This window comes from Camponotus vicinus, unplaced genomic scaffold, assembly GCF_025532165.1.
Source record: "Camponotus vicinus isolate PSW18456_S1 unplaced genomic scaffold, iyCamVici1.0 SCAF_8, whole genome shotgun sequence".
Taxonomy (NCBI): Eukaryota; Metazoa; Arthropoda; class Insecta; order Hymenoptera; family Formicidae; genus Camponotus; species Camponotus vicinus.
This window is the reverse complement of record NW_028141980.1, coordinates 14,097,936-14,117,866: the sequence shown is the minus strand read 5'-3', so window position 1 is coordinate 14,117,866 and position 19,931 is coordinate 14,097,936. Positions and strand designations below refer to the sequence as shown.

The following is a 19,931-nucleotide window of genomic DNA, read 5'->3' as shown; positions in this document are numbered from 1 at the left end:
TTGACGGTTGAAACATGAATATCCGTATCGTAATTTTCTTTCAGTTCGTTTTTTATTGCTACTGCCGACTTACGAACATCACTAGCGGATAGTCTTTTTATTATGCGATCAATAGTAGGAGTTGTTTTTTTCGGACGGCCACTTCGGGACTTGTTTTCGATAGTCCCTCGTTTATTGAACACTTTATTCCATATACTAACAAGCTGCCGAGACACGTTAAAATTACGTGCAACTTCTGCTTGTGTTTTTCCTTGTTTTAGGGCGGTTATAACAGCTTTTTTAAAGTCAGTGGAATATTCTTTAAGCTTCGGCATGTTAAAAGAATCACAATAAATTGATATACACACAAATCAAGTAATACTACAACCGACACTTTGGAAAACTCGAAACAAAATGACTTGTCAAAATACTTTTGAGCGCAAGATATGGAATGTTTGTCATTCAGCGCCTACTGTGAACAAACAAGTTCAGACTTGTTGTTTACTTATGACCTGCAATCACATCACACTCAACGATAAACTAAAACGTTTTTTATTTAGCACTATGTAACGCGTAATAACAAAGAATTTCTTGTTGTCAAAATACTTTTGAGCGCTACTGTATACATGTATAAAGTCAATTATATCAAAATGTAAATAATGTGCACATTTTATTTTTACATAAGTATTTTTATCGTTATAAATATCGATGAGTTAATGGATGTGACAGACTGCAAAATAAAACAAAAGCATTTATTATTTAATTGATTATAAAATATAATTAACACAATTATCTACCTCTTGAATCCAACGAAATGATGTTACTTTCCAATATTTAATCAAAATCTCAATATAATCAAAATTTGTTGTAAAAACGTTTCGCCAGCAGATATATTTATTTTTATAAGTTTTTATAAAATATATATTAAAAAAAGAGAGAAGAGAAAATATGCTGTAAAGGTGGGGAAACGACTGCAGAAAAATGAGAAACCCAGGTTTTATATTTAGAAACATCAATTTAAATAACCAATAATTTTCATTCACATACAACATGTGGTATATATATCTCCTTTAAAAATTAAAACTTATAAATCATGCATATAAAAAGTGTATATCTTTGTTACTTTGTTGTTGCTTCTTTTTTTTATTATTCCCTTATATTCCGCTGCATATACATGTTACAGGCTTATAGGTACAGACGGGTAGAAGAAAATCGTGATTCATTAGTTTTCCTTTATTATCGATTTCAGACCAACAGCAGCGTCGCATTGAGCATTGGTTCGGCTCGCCAAGAAATAATATACGGGTCGATTCCTCTTGCGAATCAAGAAATGTGGAATCTCAAAATTGAGATTCATCGAGAGATGCACGCGAGAGAACTTACTCCGCGTAATATCGTATCTCGTATTTTGCAGGACGAAAAAGAACACGCACGGCTTCTCTGTATTTTCTTCTCTGTGAAAAAACGGGCGAATCAAAAGAAAGTTATCTCTATGTGTGTGACACTGGATAAATCATTTTTAAAATAGGAGATTACCAAAAAACATTTGTCTCATTTTCTAGAATATTGGCACATTTTGATGAAGATAAGATCGAATAGGATAATGTGTTTTCAATACGATTAAATCTATGTATATAGTCGTAATTTTCTGAGAAATATATGCAAAAAAAATATTTTTTCGCCATTCTATGTTTTTATAATTTATTAATTCTACTCCCTTCTCTCCCTTTCTCTAGAAAAAAGGATATATTTCTTCCTTAATTTATTGTTTAATTAATTAAATAAATAAATAGGAAAAATAGATAGAAAAAATGAGACAGGAATTCGCTTTCCAAAATGAAATTTTATCAATTCTTTCCGATCAGCCCGCTTTTTGTAAAATCGCTCCTTCATATGGATTTTGTGTGTATGTGTGTGTACTTTAGAAAAGTCGCGGAAATAGTAACGAAAAGGACATTGGTCGAGAGAGAGACGTGACGCGACTAGATACATTAGTATATTTGCAAAAGGCTAAGAGCTAATGACGATGATTCTCTGAGAAAATTAATGCAGCTCAACATTGTTACCAAGAAGTTAAAGATTTTTGATACAGTAATTAGAAAATCGATAATCTGAAAGTAAATATGCCAAAATATTTTTTAAATACATATTGTATCAGTCGTGTCGCGAGCGAAAAATTCTTGACGAGAATGTTGGATGATATATTTATTAAGAAGTAAAAGAAGGGTAGGAACCAAAGACGCAGGTAATGGTGCGAGATAGTAATAATATATTATGATAGAAATTTTGTAAAGTTATTTTACTTACATACAGTAAGAAGCGCAAAAATATATGTTTAAAGTTTGTCGACGACGCTTCGACCCTGTTCTGGGTTCTTTTCACAAAGTCAAATAAGAAAAGCATAATATTAATATTAAACAAAGAACAGGGTCGAAACGTCGTCGACAAACTTTAAACATATATTTTTGCGCTTCTTATTGTATGAAAGTGGAACAACTTTACAAAGTTTCTATCATAATATATTACTACTATCACGCACTATTACTTGCATCTTTGGTTTCTAGCCTTCTTTTATTTCTTATTAGATTTGTATCATTTGAACCATTTTTACATATTAAAAATTTTTTACTTATTTGATGTATATTTATTGTATCGCAGAAAAAAACATCATAATTTTGCACATTTATGACCGTCTGCGAATTTTGTCTATGCGATTGCAAAAATTTTCGTGCCAAGTTTGATTCTCTTCAAAAGAGAAAAAAATAAAAAAGTATAAAAAAACGCAATAGAAGTGTAAAAAGAAATCTTCTTCCGACATTTTACTTTTCGATGCTCTTCAGCGTAATAGAAATAAAAAAGAAAAGAAACATGGCAAAATCTTTGAGATTCGACAATATAGTCTGGTTCATGATTAAATAATACAGCTAAGTACAAATGACACGATGCGAATTGTATTTATATTCTTCATTATCGTTTACTCGACAGTGTTGTATGCTCACGTTTTAATTGGACTCATTTCATTCTTGTATCAGTGTATATATTCCTCAGTACAATATATAATACAACCATAATGACCGCAATAATAATGTTGATAATTAATAATTAATAATAATAATAATATAATAGTAACATAATAAAAATCACCGTTGTCTCCACCATCGTCATCGTAATTATATAATGTATTTATAATATTTATATCGTGTGGTGTGTATGTATGCGTGGATCCCATACAATTACATCATCGTATCGCCGCGAGTATAAGTATATATAATTACAATTACAATCGTACTTAATAATATTCACAACTTAGTAATAATCGCGTTCGCTACCGCGTTTCGCCTCTTCTTCTTTTTGCTAAAAACAATGCGCAATTATTGTGTTTGCCCCGTTCTGCCGTTCGTCCATCGTTCATGATCATCAATTATTATTCATTATTATTGTTGTTGCTTAATTGTATGTACAGAAGAGGTATATATTCAATAATATTAATTAGTATTAATATTTATAATAATTTAGATTTACGTTCTCTCTCTCTTTCTCTCTCTCTCTCTCTCGCTTTCTCTCTTCTTACATGCGCATAACTACTGTGTGTATATGTGTGGGTATCTACAGAAAAAGGTAAGACACGCTTCTGCAATTTTTTTCCCCTTTATTATTTTTTAATATATAAAATCCAAGTGTATTTTTAAGAGTTTTACTCCAAACCACTATCTCAGACAGAACAAATTCTCCGGTAAGCTTCTAAGAGAGTTACTCTGTCAGATAAGTCCGCAGGGAGTAGAAAATTATTGAGAAGAGAAAATTTCAAATAGATTTCTAGTGAAGTTCACTTGCGCTTTCTAAATTCGTAGGAGAGTTTTATCGTGTCGAAAATTAAAATAAAATTATTATACTTGAAAAATAGAACTCTCGATAGTACACCTGGGCTTGATAAAGATTTATCGTTATAAAAACGAGTTTGCACCTGCCAAATCATTGATGTCCCGATAAAAAGATCGTCACGAATGAATTCCGGCGCTGGAGTCTCTAGACCGAATCGACGAAAATGAGACTAAAACTGAGAAAGAGGTTCTGAAAAAGAATTATATAGAATAATATATAAGATACATTGCTCTCTCTAACGATCGGTCCTATCCTCTGGCAGAAAGAAACGACTGGGAACTCACTGATCGATAAGCGTCTTCGTAAATTGTTCGGGAATCAATGATCCATAATTAATTTTCATTATGGAGTTTGATTTCCGATGCTGATAAAACAACAATCGAGAACGCGCTAATATTTTAATAATCGAAATTCAAGAAAATTTGCTAGATATACAAAAAAAATCGGTCAAAATAAAACAGAGAGAAATTTATGATAAAAATTATAAAAATTGAAAATTTCAAAACATTCCATATATATTGAAAATCGAACTTATCGAAGTACTGATTAATTTCGATCTGTATTTCATACTTTCATTCGCATAAATAAAAAAAAATCGCTCTCAAATCGGAAACGCTTTTTCTTTCTATGTCACTTGTATTAATGATGGCTTAGAGACTTTGCTGTGTCTGTTAGCGTAGACATTATGCCGTTTGTATTTTTATGTAAGTGTATGTGTATTTGTGTTTTCTCTCTCTCTCTCTCTCTCTCTTTCTCTCTCGCTCGCTCTCTCACTCTTGCTTGTGTACTAAGGACTAATTTTCTCTAAGATGTCGCCTATGCGCGATATCTATCTCACTGCTAAGTTAGCAACATGGACATTATTATTTTCTCTTCATTAATCGCTTTCTCTTTCCTTCTCTCTCCCATCTCATCCCTTGCTCACTCCGCTCGATTCATTCAAAATATTCTGTTTTTGTTATTACATATTATTTTCTTCTCTTATCGTGCTAAAAAAAAATTATCGTTTATGTCATTCTCTCTTTCTCTCGTTTTTAAGCGATTTATTAGTTAATTTTTATCGTCATTCTTACGGTATTTTAGCCATTGTGTTTCTTTCAACCGGATTCTCCCTTTTCTTATTTATATCCTAGAATATCTATGTATATGTATAAGATAGAGTCGATTTTCCCTGGTTTCGGAAGCGATTGGCAGCTGCCAGGACGTCGCCGGGATCACTGTGAGCCGAGGACTCGATCCTGCTCATGAACGCGCAACACGGTTTTTTATTTCCGAATGATGTAAGAGTGTCAAACGAGCAAGGCCGAAATGCGAGTAGCAATAAGAATAGGAAATAAAGCTATAGAAAAAATAAAAATAATCTTTTATAAAAGAGAATAAGAGAGATTAAAAAGAATAAAAGAGAAAATTTAAAGAATTATGAAGGATAAAACTAGAGATGAATATATTCTTACTATTGTAATAGAATATATATACATTTAATACATTAATTACATTTAATAATTATTAAGAACGAAGAATTAATTCTTAACACCTTAATCGTAAGATATTAATTTTTAATATCTTAATATTTAATTTCTCGTTCTCGCATCGATAAATCGTTTATTGCTTATCGGATTGATTAATATTTTTCGAAGACGTCATTTCAATAGATAGATAAAAGCTTCGCTTTTCATTCGTTTCACGTTTGAGGACGACACGTTTAAGGAACACACGGGAAAAACGCTTTTCCAAGAAAGAAATATTAGAATCTCTTTACCATTAAAATAACGTCCTCATCCATTTTTTATTTATCTTTATGTCTTATGTTCTTTTCTCTCATTTTTCGGCCTCGAGCTATCTAATCAATGTGGCTTCTCTTTCAAAGGTGTCAAAGGCACATGGCTGAAAGGTACCCGTTAGTTTCTACGGTCGTTTTCCTCTGGCTTGACTGCTCTATTTTCCTTTTTACTACCGATATTGCGCGTTCCGAGCACGTTCGCCGGATTGTAACAATCGTCGTATACATGTTCTACGTATCGAAGAGAGTGGGTTAAGACAAGTTTTCGCCGATTTTGCGGTCGATCAATTATCTAAAAAGATGCGTCGGAAAGCCGTCGCGTTTACGAGATATATTATACCGGGCATGGATCCTACCTTCTTTCTCTTGTCTACTTGAAATCTGTGAATAACATCGCGCGTTTGCTTCTTTATTTTATTATTATCCTTTACTATTTATTATGTTATCGTTATCATTAACTTTACTCGTTATATTGTTACTCGCTACCGTTTATTATCCTTGCTACGTTTGCTGCTTTAACTATGGAAACGAGAAGAACGTAGTACGAGCTGCCACAACACTACGGTATTGTACGTACGTGTATCTGTGTGTGCGTGTACGTGTGTTTTTATGTGTTTTGGCTGTTCTATGTGTGTGCACACACACACACACAATATGTTCATCGAGGATGATGTCCTCCGGTGATGTGATCCGGGCCGCGCCTCCCCTCTTTTCGCTTCGATAAAGTATTTCCGAAACCGGGCAAATATATAATTATCAATTCGTTCTCTCTTTCTTTCTCTCGCTCATTCGCTTTCATTCTCTCTCTCTCTTTTTTTCTTACGGCGTATATCCAAAAATCTTTAGAAATTCTGAATTGTGATAAGAATAGGTACAAATATCGTGGGGAGATTATCGCAGCGAATATTACAAAATTCTCGGTTCTTTTCTTTCTTTTCATCCCATATCTTGAGATGAGAAAGAAATGCCGCAAGCGATTCAGCGATTCTCGAAAGTGATTTAAAAGATTGTGCTGGCTCACAGAAGGAGCTGGACGAAATTTCATCAGGAATCACGGTTTACCGAGTTTTTCCTTCAGCGCGCTTACTGTGCGAAGAAAAAGGCTTTTGCAGCTCGCAAATGGAAAAATAGTTGTCTTTTTTTTCTTTCTTTTTTTTCTCTCATCTCTCATTCTCACCTTCAACCGCGCTCATCCGCACTCTTGAATTAGCTACAACTTTTTCTGGGTTCTCTTTTTTCTCTTGATTTTCGCTTAAATTCAACGAGAGTTACCCTGTGAGTATATGCACGAAGGGACGCAGAAATTACCCCATGTGCAGGTGCAATGCTCGAGAGATATTATCTGGATACGCTTTTAACTGCTAAGCATCGTCTGCTGATTAAATATAATTGACTTTACTTAATGTGTAGTGGTAATGATTGTGAGGATTGAACATAATTTAAAAGTGATCTCACGAAAAAAATTTAGCGATTAATTATATCGTGAAATGTCATTCTTCCTAAAAAAATAATATTGATAAGTTGAAAAAAGGCCAAAATGTCATTCTAGAAAATTGTTCCTTGAAATCTCTAGTTTAAAATTTTTGTTATTTAAAAATATCTCACATGAAAAATTAGAGATAAATCTCTTTTCAAAAACTAAAAAATTTTGAATTTAATTTCAAAGTTTTGCATAATACTCAATTTTAAAAATTAGAGATATAATCTCAGGATAATTCTTTCAATTACTTATTTTTAGAGGATTTTCTTAGAACGCTGACGAGATGTTGCGTTCACTTAATCTTAGTCATGTTTATTACTTTCGATAAAATGTTATTGCAAAATACAATCTGTAAATATTACGAATTATGCGCGGAAGATAAAAAATAGCATGGCAAAAGGGTGCCAAAAATGTTTTAGTGTCATATTTTTAGTTTCATAATGGAAAAGGCTTATTCGTGATATGCGTATGGGACATACACAGTATAAATATGCGAAAGAAATATTGGGTGGAAGGGATATTCGTCGCGAATTTACAGAGCGACTAGCTGAATTTGTAAAGATTTTTGGGCGCACTATTCTTCGCTTCCGTACACGCGCAAAAACGAAACTGCTTATTTGTAGCTCATACGTTATAATTTTTACCGTGTGTGTGCGATACAATTACGTGTAATTAGCAATATCATTATTAGACTTTTTATTATAATTAGTGTTACAAAAGCTTGATTATATTTGGATCGGACTGTAGCAATATATTCACATAACTATCGTCGTGGAAAATAAAAATTTAACGTTTACATTATACAATTATTCTTCATCACCATTTCGTCGATTCAGTATTTATTTGTAGATTCTCCTCGTCGCGTAATAAATACAATTATTTCAAATAATCATAGTCATATTCATCAGCTCTTATCGGCTCTCCCGATCCGGTTTTCCTTCGTCCATTGTTATACGACGGTCGTTTCACGATATTCTCTTGTCAAATATTTCCCCCTTCATATATATACTATATTCTCCTATATGTATAGTACGAATCACACACACGATCTAATAAAAGGAATAAAAATTCAATAAACGCTTTTTTTTCGCAAAGTTTCACGTATTCGCAAAACAAACTAAGCGAAAATCATCTCTTCGCCGTTTCCAATGCATGATCAATTCTATTTTTATTTTATTAATTATTGCATCGATTTAACAATCAATTTCCCTCGATTTTTTTGTCGATTGCAAAGTAGTAAGCACCGTGAGTTCATCGCGCGACACGTTATACGCGAGATTGCACGAAAAGAGAGTAGTATCATTTAGTATAGTAGCTACTACTCATCTAAAACGTATAATCGGTATCTGCGGAATCGCAGAGTCCCTGATGCTATTACACGAAAATCGATCGTTGTGAGACATTGCACTATTTTTTGCAATTCTCTCGCTCTCGCTCTCTCTCTCTCTCTCTCTCTTTTTCTCCTTCTTTCGGTCGACTCGATAAAATTAATCGTTAATTTCTTACGACTACAAAATTGCAAATATGAAATATCATAAATCGCGTATCTACTGGCACTGATAACGACCGAGACGAAAGCACACAGAGCGGAGATGCGAAGTATCCAAACGAAAAGTACACGCTTACGAAAAATCGGTATCGCGCAAGATCGTGCGGACATTCTCGTTTAGCACTCTAAAATTCACAATAATAATTATTATTATTAATATTATGTACAAAATCCTACTCCTTTCTCTTTCGTCGATCGCGTCTTTTTCTTTAACGATCGTTTCGAGACTTGTTTCTAATACAATGTTTCTCCTATTCCCTTTGCGCTTCATACGCCTCATTGTATTGCGCGGCACGCATATTGTACAGAATAAGCTCCATACGAATTAAATTAACAAATACCTAAAATTATATTTTTATCGCGACTTCTCGCAACTTAATGAAACAAAATCCTACGGATTAGTCTCATCCTAATGATCACCTGCTACTCCCGTGACAAAATGATCGAGCGATTATATATAAGCTCTGTATAAATTTTCTCTTATCTCCTTATATGGTATCTTTGTACCCCGTCATCGAAAGAGCATAGGATAGTTAAAAAGTTACAATAATACATAGTTCAGAATCGTGTGTTCCCATATGTGCTTAACAATGGTACGAAAAATATATAGTATATAATTGTTCGCGCGCAAACGATAAACGCGCTCGATCAATTCTTTCGGGAGTTGCAGCGAGTAATCAATCGATCACTTGATTCGCCCGGTTTTTCTTTCGAAAGTTAAAAGAATGATTCAGCCTCCGACATTTGTAAAACCTTTACAAACTGTATCACACAGGAACGATATTTATATATCATCTTTTCTTCCGCGTCGACTTTATTGCTATGAAATACACGACAAATGTTCAAGATTGCGGGGCGACCATCGAAGTTCGAAACATCGGCGTACGCTTGCAGAGCGGAGGAAACTCTCGTACTAAAAGGAAAGTTAAGTGGACGCGGTGTCGAACGGAGATAGAAATATCGTACCGTGGAACAAGGATTGAAGGATTTCTTGAGGAAGTACTCGAAGAGTTTGCGTCAGTCGAAGAGACAAATGAACCGAGAAGAAAAGAGAAGAGGCTCATCCAACAACCTAGGCTGGCAGTAGTTGAGAAGACGACAATACACGACGCGGTAACTTCTTCGCCCAGGCAGTTCGATCACTCCTTCTCTTGTCCTCTTCTCCGTGAATCTCATCATTCGATCTTGACGTGTATCTCACGATCCTTCCCGATTTCCATAGCTCTTGTGAAATGTGACAAAAGTGACGAAGATGTTTCGGATATTCGGCGCGTGTTTCTCGAAAATAGTGGTCGCGAATCTCGCTTTCTGGATAAGGAGTACATATTCAGATCGTTCCAAAGGAGAAAAGATCGAGCGAAATCGTTAATGGATCATCTTCGAAATTAGCTTCATTGATCACACGTACTACCCGAAGATACTGATTTACTTTTCTACAACGCTCGACAGAATAAACTTCTCCCTTTTTTCATGTTCTACCCGTTCGCATTCCTTGTCTTCTCGAAGAAAAATTCAGAGGGAGATCGGTTCGTGAACATCGGTTCATCTTCTTTCCTTTTTTCTTTCTTCCTTTCACCGGTTTCCTCTTTTTCTCTCGCTACGTCGCTCCAGCTACATCATCCACGCGATAAGTCAGACTATTCGGATGCTTTTTTGAAGGATTCCGCGAAAAGGGATCCGCGCATGAGCTGCTGCTCTGCGGTATCTACCGACTCCCGGCGCTTTCTGACGATTGGGCAACCGCCGCGGGATTGTGACTTGTCTCATATTCCATCACTTCTTGATAGATCAAGTCCTTCCACTGGTCCACCGTGTGTTCCCTCTCGTCCACACTATGATCATATGGACCTGGTGCGGGCTGTAAAACAAATGAGTTTTTTCTGAGTAAATAATGAAAAGTTAAAACTATCGGATCTTTAATAAGAGAAATAAAAAGATGAGAAATATCTTTTTAGAAAAGAATATCTTTAATACACACAAAGAATCTGTTTTATAAACCGTATTATCAAGATTTTTGACGTCACATAAAAAAATGATTATTTTAGAAAACATTTTTTTTAGAAACGCTTTCATTTATTTTAATGGAGGGAAAGAGAAGATTTTGTGGCTTCTCGAATTAAATTATAGTGAGCATTATAATGTGATTCGATTTCTCGTAGAAGGCGGTCCGATTAGCCAGCTTATTCACGCGATCAATCGATAAAGCCTACTTACGGCATTGACTTCCCCCTCGTCGTACCAGACGTTTATGTAATTGTGCAGCAACGCCTCGTCCACGGAAATGCGTCGCTCCGGATCGATCACGAGCATGCGCGACAATAGATCCCTGGCTTGGCTCGCTGGAAGAGGAAATAAACAGTGTAAAGAGAAGAATGAGGGAAGACAAGGCAGCGGTGGCGAGAATGCGAAATCCTCTCGTCCGAGTATCGGAACGCGCGTGTTCCGCGATCGATTCCGCGACGCGGACGACGACTTGTTGACCCACTCACCTTTTAATCTATTGTGCTCCGAGGAGTCCGAGGGAAAAAGGACGTCCGGGAATAGCCTCTCGAAAGGATAGCCTGGATATCGCGGCCTGTTCTCGACATAATTCCTGACAGTCGGTTGCAGTCGTTGCATGAACTCCTGCGCTGGAGTACCAAGTTGCTCTGTAAATAAAAGATTAGGGAAAAATAAAACCTGAGAAAGAGAAAGTAGTCTATTGATAATGCAAGTTAACGGGATATCATAATTCTTATGTTATTTGTAAGATATAATCTGTTCTGATTGCCATAATAAAATAGAACATATAACACATGTATGATATATAATTATTCTTTCATAATTATTTTTTTATAATAAAAAATATTAGTCTATAAAGCAATGTCACATTATTTTCATAACAAAAGATATTAGAAAAAATATGAACGTCCGCTTATATATAACAAGAAAGTTATAAAATAATTATATAATCTTATCTTTTTTTCTAGCAAAATTTATACTATTCTTATATCTTATTTAGTCCCGAAAGCGCGCACATTTATACAATAAAATATTTAAAATAGAAAATTTTATTTCATTTTAAATTTGGTTTTGTCTCGTAATATCTTTCAAATTAATTTTATTTCGCAAAATTTTGAGTTACTCTCAATTTTGTCAACTGATAATATAGATAATATTATTAGATCACTAATACGATTATGCTATAAATATATAAAATTATATATTATTAATCTAATTATCGTCAACTAAAAAAACATCAGTCTTACCGATTATTTTGTTCCATTGATCGATGTGATCCGTGCCCGGGAAGAGAACACCACCACGTATCATCTCGCCCATAATACATCCCACTGACCAGATATCCACGTTTTCCTTGTATCCCATGCCTAGAATCACCTGGGGAAGAAGGTAAAATTTCGAGTGAGCGAAGGTGTCGAACCGGAAATTGGCGTAGCGAAAAATTACATCTCGCGAGAGAAATTTGGCTCACCTCTGGCGCTCGATAATATCGCGTTACGACATAAGGCGTCATCATGAATGTGGTGCCGGCGGTCCTCGCCAAGCCAAAATCGAGAATCTTTAGCGTACAGTCGGACTTCACGACGATGTTGCTCGGTTTTAGATCCTACGCGAAAAGCAAAATCGAATTTTAACAATTTGTCTGATTTGTATGAGAAAATTACTAAAGAGAAAATAATTTAAGAACTTTACAATTTTTTTATAAAACTGATATAAATCCTATAGAAGAATAACCATCACGAAATATTAGACAGTAAGTGAGTTAATCGCATTAGCGTCTGAATTTTAATTTTTAGCACGCAATTACGCGGTAGTTCCGTAATAACTGCGTTTTTAATGAGGCACGCGACGCCGGTTTAGTTATTCTATTATACGTGCGGGAGGAGCGGAAAATTAATCAGAACAACGGCAGTTATTTCTTTCGCCGCGAAACAATGCAACAACAGAGATATAATATGCAGAAATGGCCGTTGCTAATGAATCTCGTTACGGTGAATTAAATGGCTCCGCCGCCGTGTTATGCAACTTTTATCTCGGGGTGCAACGCGGACATACCCTATGAATGATGCCGGCGGAGTGCAAGTGCTTGATGCCGCACAGCATCTGGTAGAGAAGGTACGACATACGCTCGTGATCCAGATCCATCTGGATCACCTGGCACAGATTCGCGTCCATGAGCTCCATCACCAGGTACACATCTTGAAACTCGTCCAGCGACCGTTGCGGCGTGAACGCGTTCAGGAGACCGATTATCTGAGAAGTGACAAGTCGTAAATTGGGAAGTCGGATGCAATAATGGCGTGTGAGTCAATTTCAAAGTCAGACTATACAGCAAGCCCGAATGTTATGAGTGACCGCAAGTAAAATTTATCCTCTTCTCTTTCAATTTACGTATTCAGATTTTGATTATTATTGCATTCAAATCTCTCCTCAATTATCCTGATATATCGAATTAAAAGGAATGATCGAAATTGGAGCGGTTGACTCGATTATAAAATTTGATTAATGTCTGAATTTACTTTAAATTTCCGCAAATCTCGAGTTGTAATTTAATTAGTACGTATGCTGTTCCCAGAAATCAAATGGGTTAAAATTATAATCGCGAATATGATGGGAAATATAAATAATAATTAAGCGTTACTCGTAATGCGTTATAATTAACTGCAGCAACATCTTTTTACTTGAATGTAGCTTTATATAAGCTTTATATAAGCTTTATGTGTAGCTTTATTTGTAGCAATTTAGAGATAGCAATTATATATAACGTTTTTTAGATTTATTCTTGTGTAATAATATAATTAAAAAGATAATTATATACATATATATATACTTTTTATATATATATTTTTCGTGCGAAATGCATTAAATTTAGCAGCAAAGCTTTAACATTTAAATAATGTGATACTAAACGTGTATAAATTTTATTGTGACTTTTTTATTGCACATTCAAAGTGCATATATTTCTATCTAGTCATGTTTTAATAGTAGGTATATAAGTTACTGAACAATAGACTTTTCATTCAATAATGAAAATTGCAACTAAAAAAATTAATTAAATATATGCATTTTGAATTAAGTTGTCCTTAAAAAAAACAAAAGTGATATACTTTTGGCCGGTACTGTACACGATAAATATGACGTATGCGTGTCTAAATCATTTACATGTCACGCATCGAGGATTCGCGACAAAATGAGGCTGAGATGATGAAACTTACATTTTTGTGATTGACCAGTTTCATGAGTTTGAACTCTCTGTAGGCCCTCTTCGCATGCGTCACGTTTTGAAAAGGTCTAGACAGTTTCTTAATCGCCACATTTTGCGCAGTGACGGTGTCATACGCCGCGCTGCAACAGAAATGCAAAAGATCAATTATGCACTTAATCAATTTAAACTCCTTCAGAGAAAATGTCGAATTAAAATAAATAATTTAAAACTAAATAGTAGAGTATCTAAGCGCGATAAAGACTTGTTAGCATTTACATATATTTTACTTTTGATTCTGATAAATTATACCGCGTGTCTACGTATAACTTTGTCCTATTTATCACAAGATTTTTTCTTCATTTAGTGAAATATAAGGTGTGTTATATTAATCTATAATATTAATAGAGCACGTACTTTTACCGAAAAAAATACCTTATATAATACAGAATATTAATTCCACATTTATAAATACAAGATTAGCGTATTATGTTAGTATTTCTTCGAAACATTTACAAGATAAGTAATGAATCTTTAATTGAGAAAAAAATAGTTGATAAATTATGCGGCGATCCTATTGCGAAAATAGAAAGAAACCACACACCAAATTCTTAAGATTAACTACAAGAAATTTAATACATGTACATGGACGTGGAATAAACGTGCTTTGATATGCGATAAAACTGATTATTAAAGTGTCAACGAGAGAGACAGAAAAAATGGGCACACCGACGGCACATGACGCATCATATGGACCATGGATTTTACTCACCAGACGATACCCTGGGCACCGACGCCACGCGGTACGACGTCAACGTACCTCTCGGGTATGCAAAGCTCCGTGTCGCCAAAAACATGACGACGATAGCCGCCTCGAATGTTGCTCGATTCCGTTGCGTTCGTCGCCATCATCGCATTACCTCTTTAAAGGCGACTCTTTCAGCTCCGTTCTCTTTCTCTCTCTCTCTCTCTCTCTTTTTGTTTCTCTAGCTCAGACTCTTCTCGTGGCGGTTCTCGTGTCTTAACTAGGTAGTGTATATCGTTGCTCTAGCTACCAAACCAACGACACAAGAACTACAAGGAACGAAAACGATCAAGTCGAGTGGCGACGGAGAAAATTTATCGTTGTCACGTTTCTCTCAACGACATTCGCGACTGAAAGATTTTCAGCGATTATGTGGCGTTAAAAGCGGTCACCAGCATGTAATGAAACCCATTAATCTTTTCGTTAATATCGCACGATTTATCAAAGACAGAAAGAAAAATGAATCTATCAATTATTGACGTTGTTATTAACTTGAACAATTGCTCTACTAAAACTCATATAAAGTATCTCTATTTCCTTTATTCTCAACAATTTTACTTTTTGACCGATAAAAATATCCTTCTATTTTTTTATACATTTATTTATCCAGGCATTTATTTACGTCATACCTACAAATCAATGAGTTAAAATACATCTGCGGCGCTATCACGAGTTTTATTTATTGCGAAACTGCAAGCTTGTCAAGAGATACTAAATTGCACTTTACGCCTCGCGTTGCAAAACGGTCGCGTTTCGCGGAACGTAATTTTTCTCCGTCGCAACAATGTCACCGACAGTGGTCTCAAAGGACAAACGAGCGTGATGTGTAACTCTTGGAACGAACTCGAGTTTTAGGCTCGTCGTTCCACCTGGCAATCCTTCAAAGATATTCTCTTTCTACCACGCGAAAGCTTTCCCTTTGAGAACCGCGTCGCACGAAATCGTGCTTGATTGTCGGAACCATCCGTATATCCCGTTTAATGCGCTTTTCCTGAGAGAGCGCGCGATATACTTTTGTGAAAATTCTCCGCGTAGCGTCAATATCAATTGCGAGTCAATCCATGGTGCAAGGGAATTGGTGGATGGATCCAAGAACCATGCGAGGACAAATAAATCGGCAATCAAAAAAATTAAATCATAATCGATAAGCAAGTATGTAGTTGCAATATAGCTGGAATATTTTGTGCAATAGATATTTATAGCTATACTATGTTCAAAAAAATATATTTTGTTAGAAAAAGTAAAAATTTGATCGGATGCATTAAGCGAATCAAAATAAACGTTTATCGAGCCACGAGCACTTCGTATTATTCTCATCAAAAGTTGTGCGCGATAATTTTTTATGAAATTATTAATTTTAGTATATTTTTGAAAACATCAGTACATCAAATATTAAAATAATTCGTTAATTTCTTTAAAGTGATTGTATACAATATCTTTAATAATAATAAGGAAAGCTTGTTTAAAACCAAGAAGAGCACAGGTGATATTGCATGTTTCATAAAGGACCCCGCGGAATCCTTATGGAAAATGGCTTTCGGTCAAATGTTTCGAAACTTTGCAAAAAGATAGTTCTCAACATGTAGATTAAAAGTGTCCATGGGCATGAAGCTCTAAAAATTCGAGATTTTCAGCTACAGCCATCCAAAGTGGTAGATTTTTGAAGGAGTTTGAACCAATAAGGTTGATTTTTGGGCCAGAGCTTCGCACTTTTTTGATTGCATATTTGTATAGTTGCGGTCGAGAGCTTTCCAAAACACCCTATGAAAAGCTTTTTACGTTGGGAAAAGTGAAAGTTATAAGTCCTCAAAGTTTAAGAAACATAGGCATGTAGGAAGCATGAGAATTATCAAGACTATCTGATTTATGATTTTTTGTGCTAAGTAGACTGCCTTAATTGTGTGTGTGTGTGTGTGTGTGTGACAGATTGAAAATATATACATGTATTTGTTATTTTATCCTCCTCTTTTTAAATACAGGCTTGGAACTGTCAATGGCAGAGTTACTTTTTTTTGCTTTTTTTGCTTTTTTTGTTTCTATAAAACTTGTATTTACTACTTTTTTGTAAAACCTCATCCAACTAAGATAAGCTACCGTTGCCGAACTTCGGAATATGCTGCAGAAATTCAAAAATCTACCACTTTGGATGGCTGTAGCTGAAAATCTCGAATTTTTAAAGCTTCATGCCCCTGGACACTTTTAATCTACATGTTGAGAACTATCTTTTTGCAAAGTTTCGAAACATTTGACTGAAAGCCAATTATTTTCCATAAGGATTCCGCGGGGTCCTTTATAATTTTAAAAGAAACCAATTTCTAAAAGTACAAACATTTCGGTCTCTTTCGGATCCTCTTCAGTGTGACAATAATAATTTAATAGAATATATGAAAGAAATTCTAGAATAAATAGATAAAAATATAAAAATAAAACAAACGGGAAGTAGAAACGTTTGTACTTTTAGAAATTAGTTTCTTTTAAAATTATAGATTTATAAAACACGCAATACCAACTGTGCTGTTCTTGGTCTTAAACAAACCTTCTTTATTATTATTGATTTATCATTTAGACCAATTATACGTAAATTTATATTTTTAATTTTTTTTATCCTTGGTGCAATATTTTTTGTTTCATGTATTGGATTGCCGCAAAAATCGATTTTATGGATCAAAAGCGATCTTGCAGTCGCAGCTCGTTAAGCGAACGTGATTGAATGCGAACGGGTTCAATCATTAGACGGAGCAATCGTCAATTAAACTAGAAAAATAATGAGCGACACAAAAAGAATGCTGGAGAAAGCAAGACATGCGGATCTTACGTCGAATCGTAAGCCTGAATTCGCCACGGATGGCAGAACGTTTCCCTTCACCCTACCTTTCATAATGTCGTCCTTGCTATCGAAATCGTTTCCTCACGAGAGAAATCGTATTCGACGACTGGTTAAACACGATCAAACGAGCTAAGAATTTTCTCTCGCTCTTCCTCGCTTCTGTATGTCTATGATCCACCGAGTATATCCAAGGAGATTTCAAGAAATCATTAATCCTCTCCCTCCGCGAAATTCTGTGACTTCAAAACGAATGATATATCTCTGCGTCTTTTAAAATAAATTTAATACCACGAATTGTAAATCCAGTAAAAATTGCAATAAATTGATAAATTTATTTTTGAAAGCGTAATATTAAAAAGATTTAGTTAAAAGAAGGAATAGTTTGGTATAACAGTATGTTGACCTACATTTTTGAAGAAATTTAAAAAAGTTACAAAGTTCATGTATGTACAAATAAAATTTCAATTTATTTTCTGAAAAGTTTTTGAAAAAGTTGCATTAAAATTGTCTTCAAGTACGAAAATTTATTATTAAAACTATTAAAAATTTTTTAAAAACTTGAATACATACCTATAATAAGTATTTAATAATACATTTTTTAATAAATTATAGGAAAATATGTAAAAGAGTTTATAAATTAAAATTTTTTAGTTTCTCTGTACGTGAAATAGTTTTAAAATAAATTCTTTTCAGAGCAGTGTAAAGTCTTTCGTGTGTGAAATAAACTTATCAACATTATCTCAATCCTAGCAAAAAGAGAATATGAAAAAAGACATCTTCTATACAACTGCAAATTTCAATAAATATAAAAGATGTCTAGTATAATATTCTTCTTAACAACTGACATTTTACGAACAAAGCTGTTTCTCTTTTTATATTTCATGACAAGATAATGAAATTTTTAATATCAGCAAGAAAATATCTTCTTTGCGGAGCATCCTTGATAACGCCAGGATTAATAGATCCCGCCGTGGATAATATCCGATTGTCCGTCGTTGGTCGATTTCCTTGTGCATCCTGACCTATCTTCCGTGCACAGAGGATCGACCATCTCGAAAGCAGCTGGCTTTTCGAGAGACGAGACGATGCGAGACGAGACGCTTCGCATGTTGTCCGTAATGGACCACGCCACGGTAGAGAATTTTATCGAAAACCGATATCCGCATTCCCTTCGACTATTCGTTCGTCCGTTCGTTCGACTTACCTGCATGGCTACGGTGTATTGTTCGAGATTGCGCTTTCTCGGATAATGCAGTATTTCAGTTTCTACCGAGAGCGTCGAAAGGGGAGACACGTGCGAGAGGTGGTCGAGGGGAACGATCACGTGGACCTTCTCATTTACGATCGATACTGTTCGCCGTGAATTTCAACAATTCCTGAGTTTGGTCCAACACAAACTGCTGCATCATCAATAATTAGTAGTTAAAGCAAAGGATGGAAACTAAGGCAGAAATTGCTTATTTGCGAAATAGTTGAATCTATTCCAACGGCAAATTAAGGACTACTATAACAATAGTTTATCATACCCTTGTGCAAAGATTTGAGAAAAGAGATCGAAATGAAAATGAAAGAAATGAAAGAATCAAGAAAAGAAAATATGTTTTCACATTTTTATAAGAGAAAATTAATCATAAAAAAAAAATTATTATTGTCGTATTATATTTTATAATTTTTCAAATTTACTTTGTTTAAAAAAATTTATATATAATTATTGTTATTAAAAAGTAGAGAGAGTACAGAATTTTCCAACTTTATAGTCTACTTTAATATTATTGTTTTATCTTTGAAAAATTGGGAAAGAATGGACATCAAAATCACACATTCAATGTTAATAGCGAAAAAATAAATTATTTATATACTTAATTTTTTAAATAGAATAAAAATTTTAAAAATCGTAATAAAAAGGCAGAAAAAACACCGTAATTATATATCCATCTATTCACAAAAACCTAGCAGGATTGATTTAATAATTCGCTTCGAGATCGAGATCTGAAGATCGAGGTTCGACGGCAGGTACAATAACGACGAGGGAGGACGAAGACGGCGACAGGGAATGTCGTAAAATTGTCGTCGAAGACGATTTTTCCAACATCCCACGTCGCAAGCTTACAAGGAAGGGGCGTTCTGTCTCTCGTCGTCGTCATCCCAGCGCGTACTCTTGCGAAATCCCGACATTCCCCCTCGTACTGAATCGAATTGTCCGATTTACCTCGACTCCCCCATTTATCTGCACGGTGAATAGTATATTCCGTTGCTTTTTCACGAGAAAAGAGTGTGGATGAGAAATCGTAGTTAATCCTCATATCTCTATTCTCGAGATATATATCGTAGCGATACAAAGTTCAAACGACTTCGAATTCACCTCGAAACTCGCGTCTGATGGATGCTATTATTGTCGGTTGTATAGATATAAGCAACTTGAATGG

At 34.8% G+C, this 19,931-nt stretch overlaps 1 protein-coding gene across 8 annotated transcripts in view; it reads right to left on the bottom strand.

Moving 5' to 3' along the window:
- Positions 1-3,644: 3,644 nt before the first annotated feature.
- Bsk (mitogen-activated protein kinase dJNK) overlaps positions 3,645-19,931 on the bottom strand; it is a 142,970-nt gene continuing 126,683 nt past the window's right edge. For 4 of the 8 annotated variants that reach the window (XM_083106128.1, XM_083106130.1, XM_083106129.1 and 1 more), the window contains 7 exons: positions 13,887-14,016; positions 12,727-12,924; positions 12,143-12,277; positions 11,919-12,048; positions 11,160-11,318; positions 10,885-11,009; positions 3,645-10,528 (listed from right to left, as the gene is read on the bottom strand). In XM_083106128.1, coding sequence (XP_082962254.1) covers positions 10,376-10,528; positions 10,885-11,009; positions 11,160-11,318; positions 11,919-12,048; positions 12,143-12,277; positions 12,727-12,924; positions 13,887-14,016 — 1,030 coding nt within the window. In that variant the 3' untranslated portion in view covers positions 3,645-10,375. Of the gene's footprint in view, positions 10,529-10,884; positions 11,010-11,159; positions 11,319-11,918; positions 12,049-12,142; positions 12,278-12,726; positions 12,925-13,886; positions 14,017-14,645; positions 14,948-17,549; positions 17,745-19,931 lie in introns of those variants that run through there. The other 4 variants (XM_083106134.1, XM_083106132.1, XM_083106133.1 and 1 more) reach the window with 4 other exon arrangements.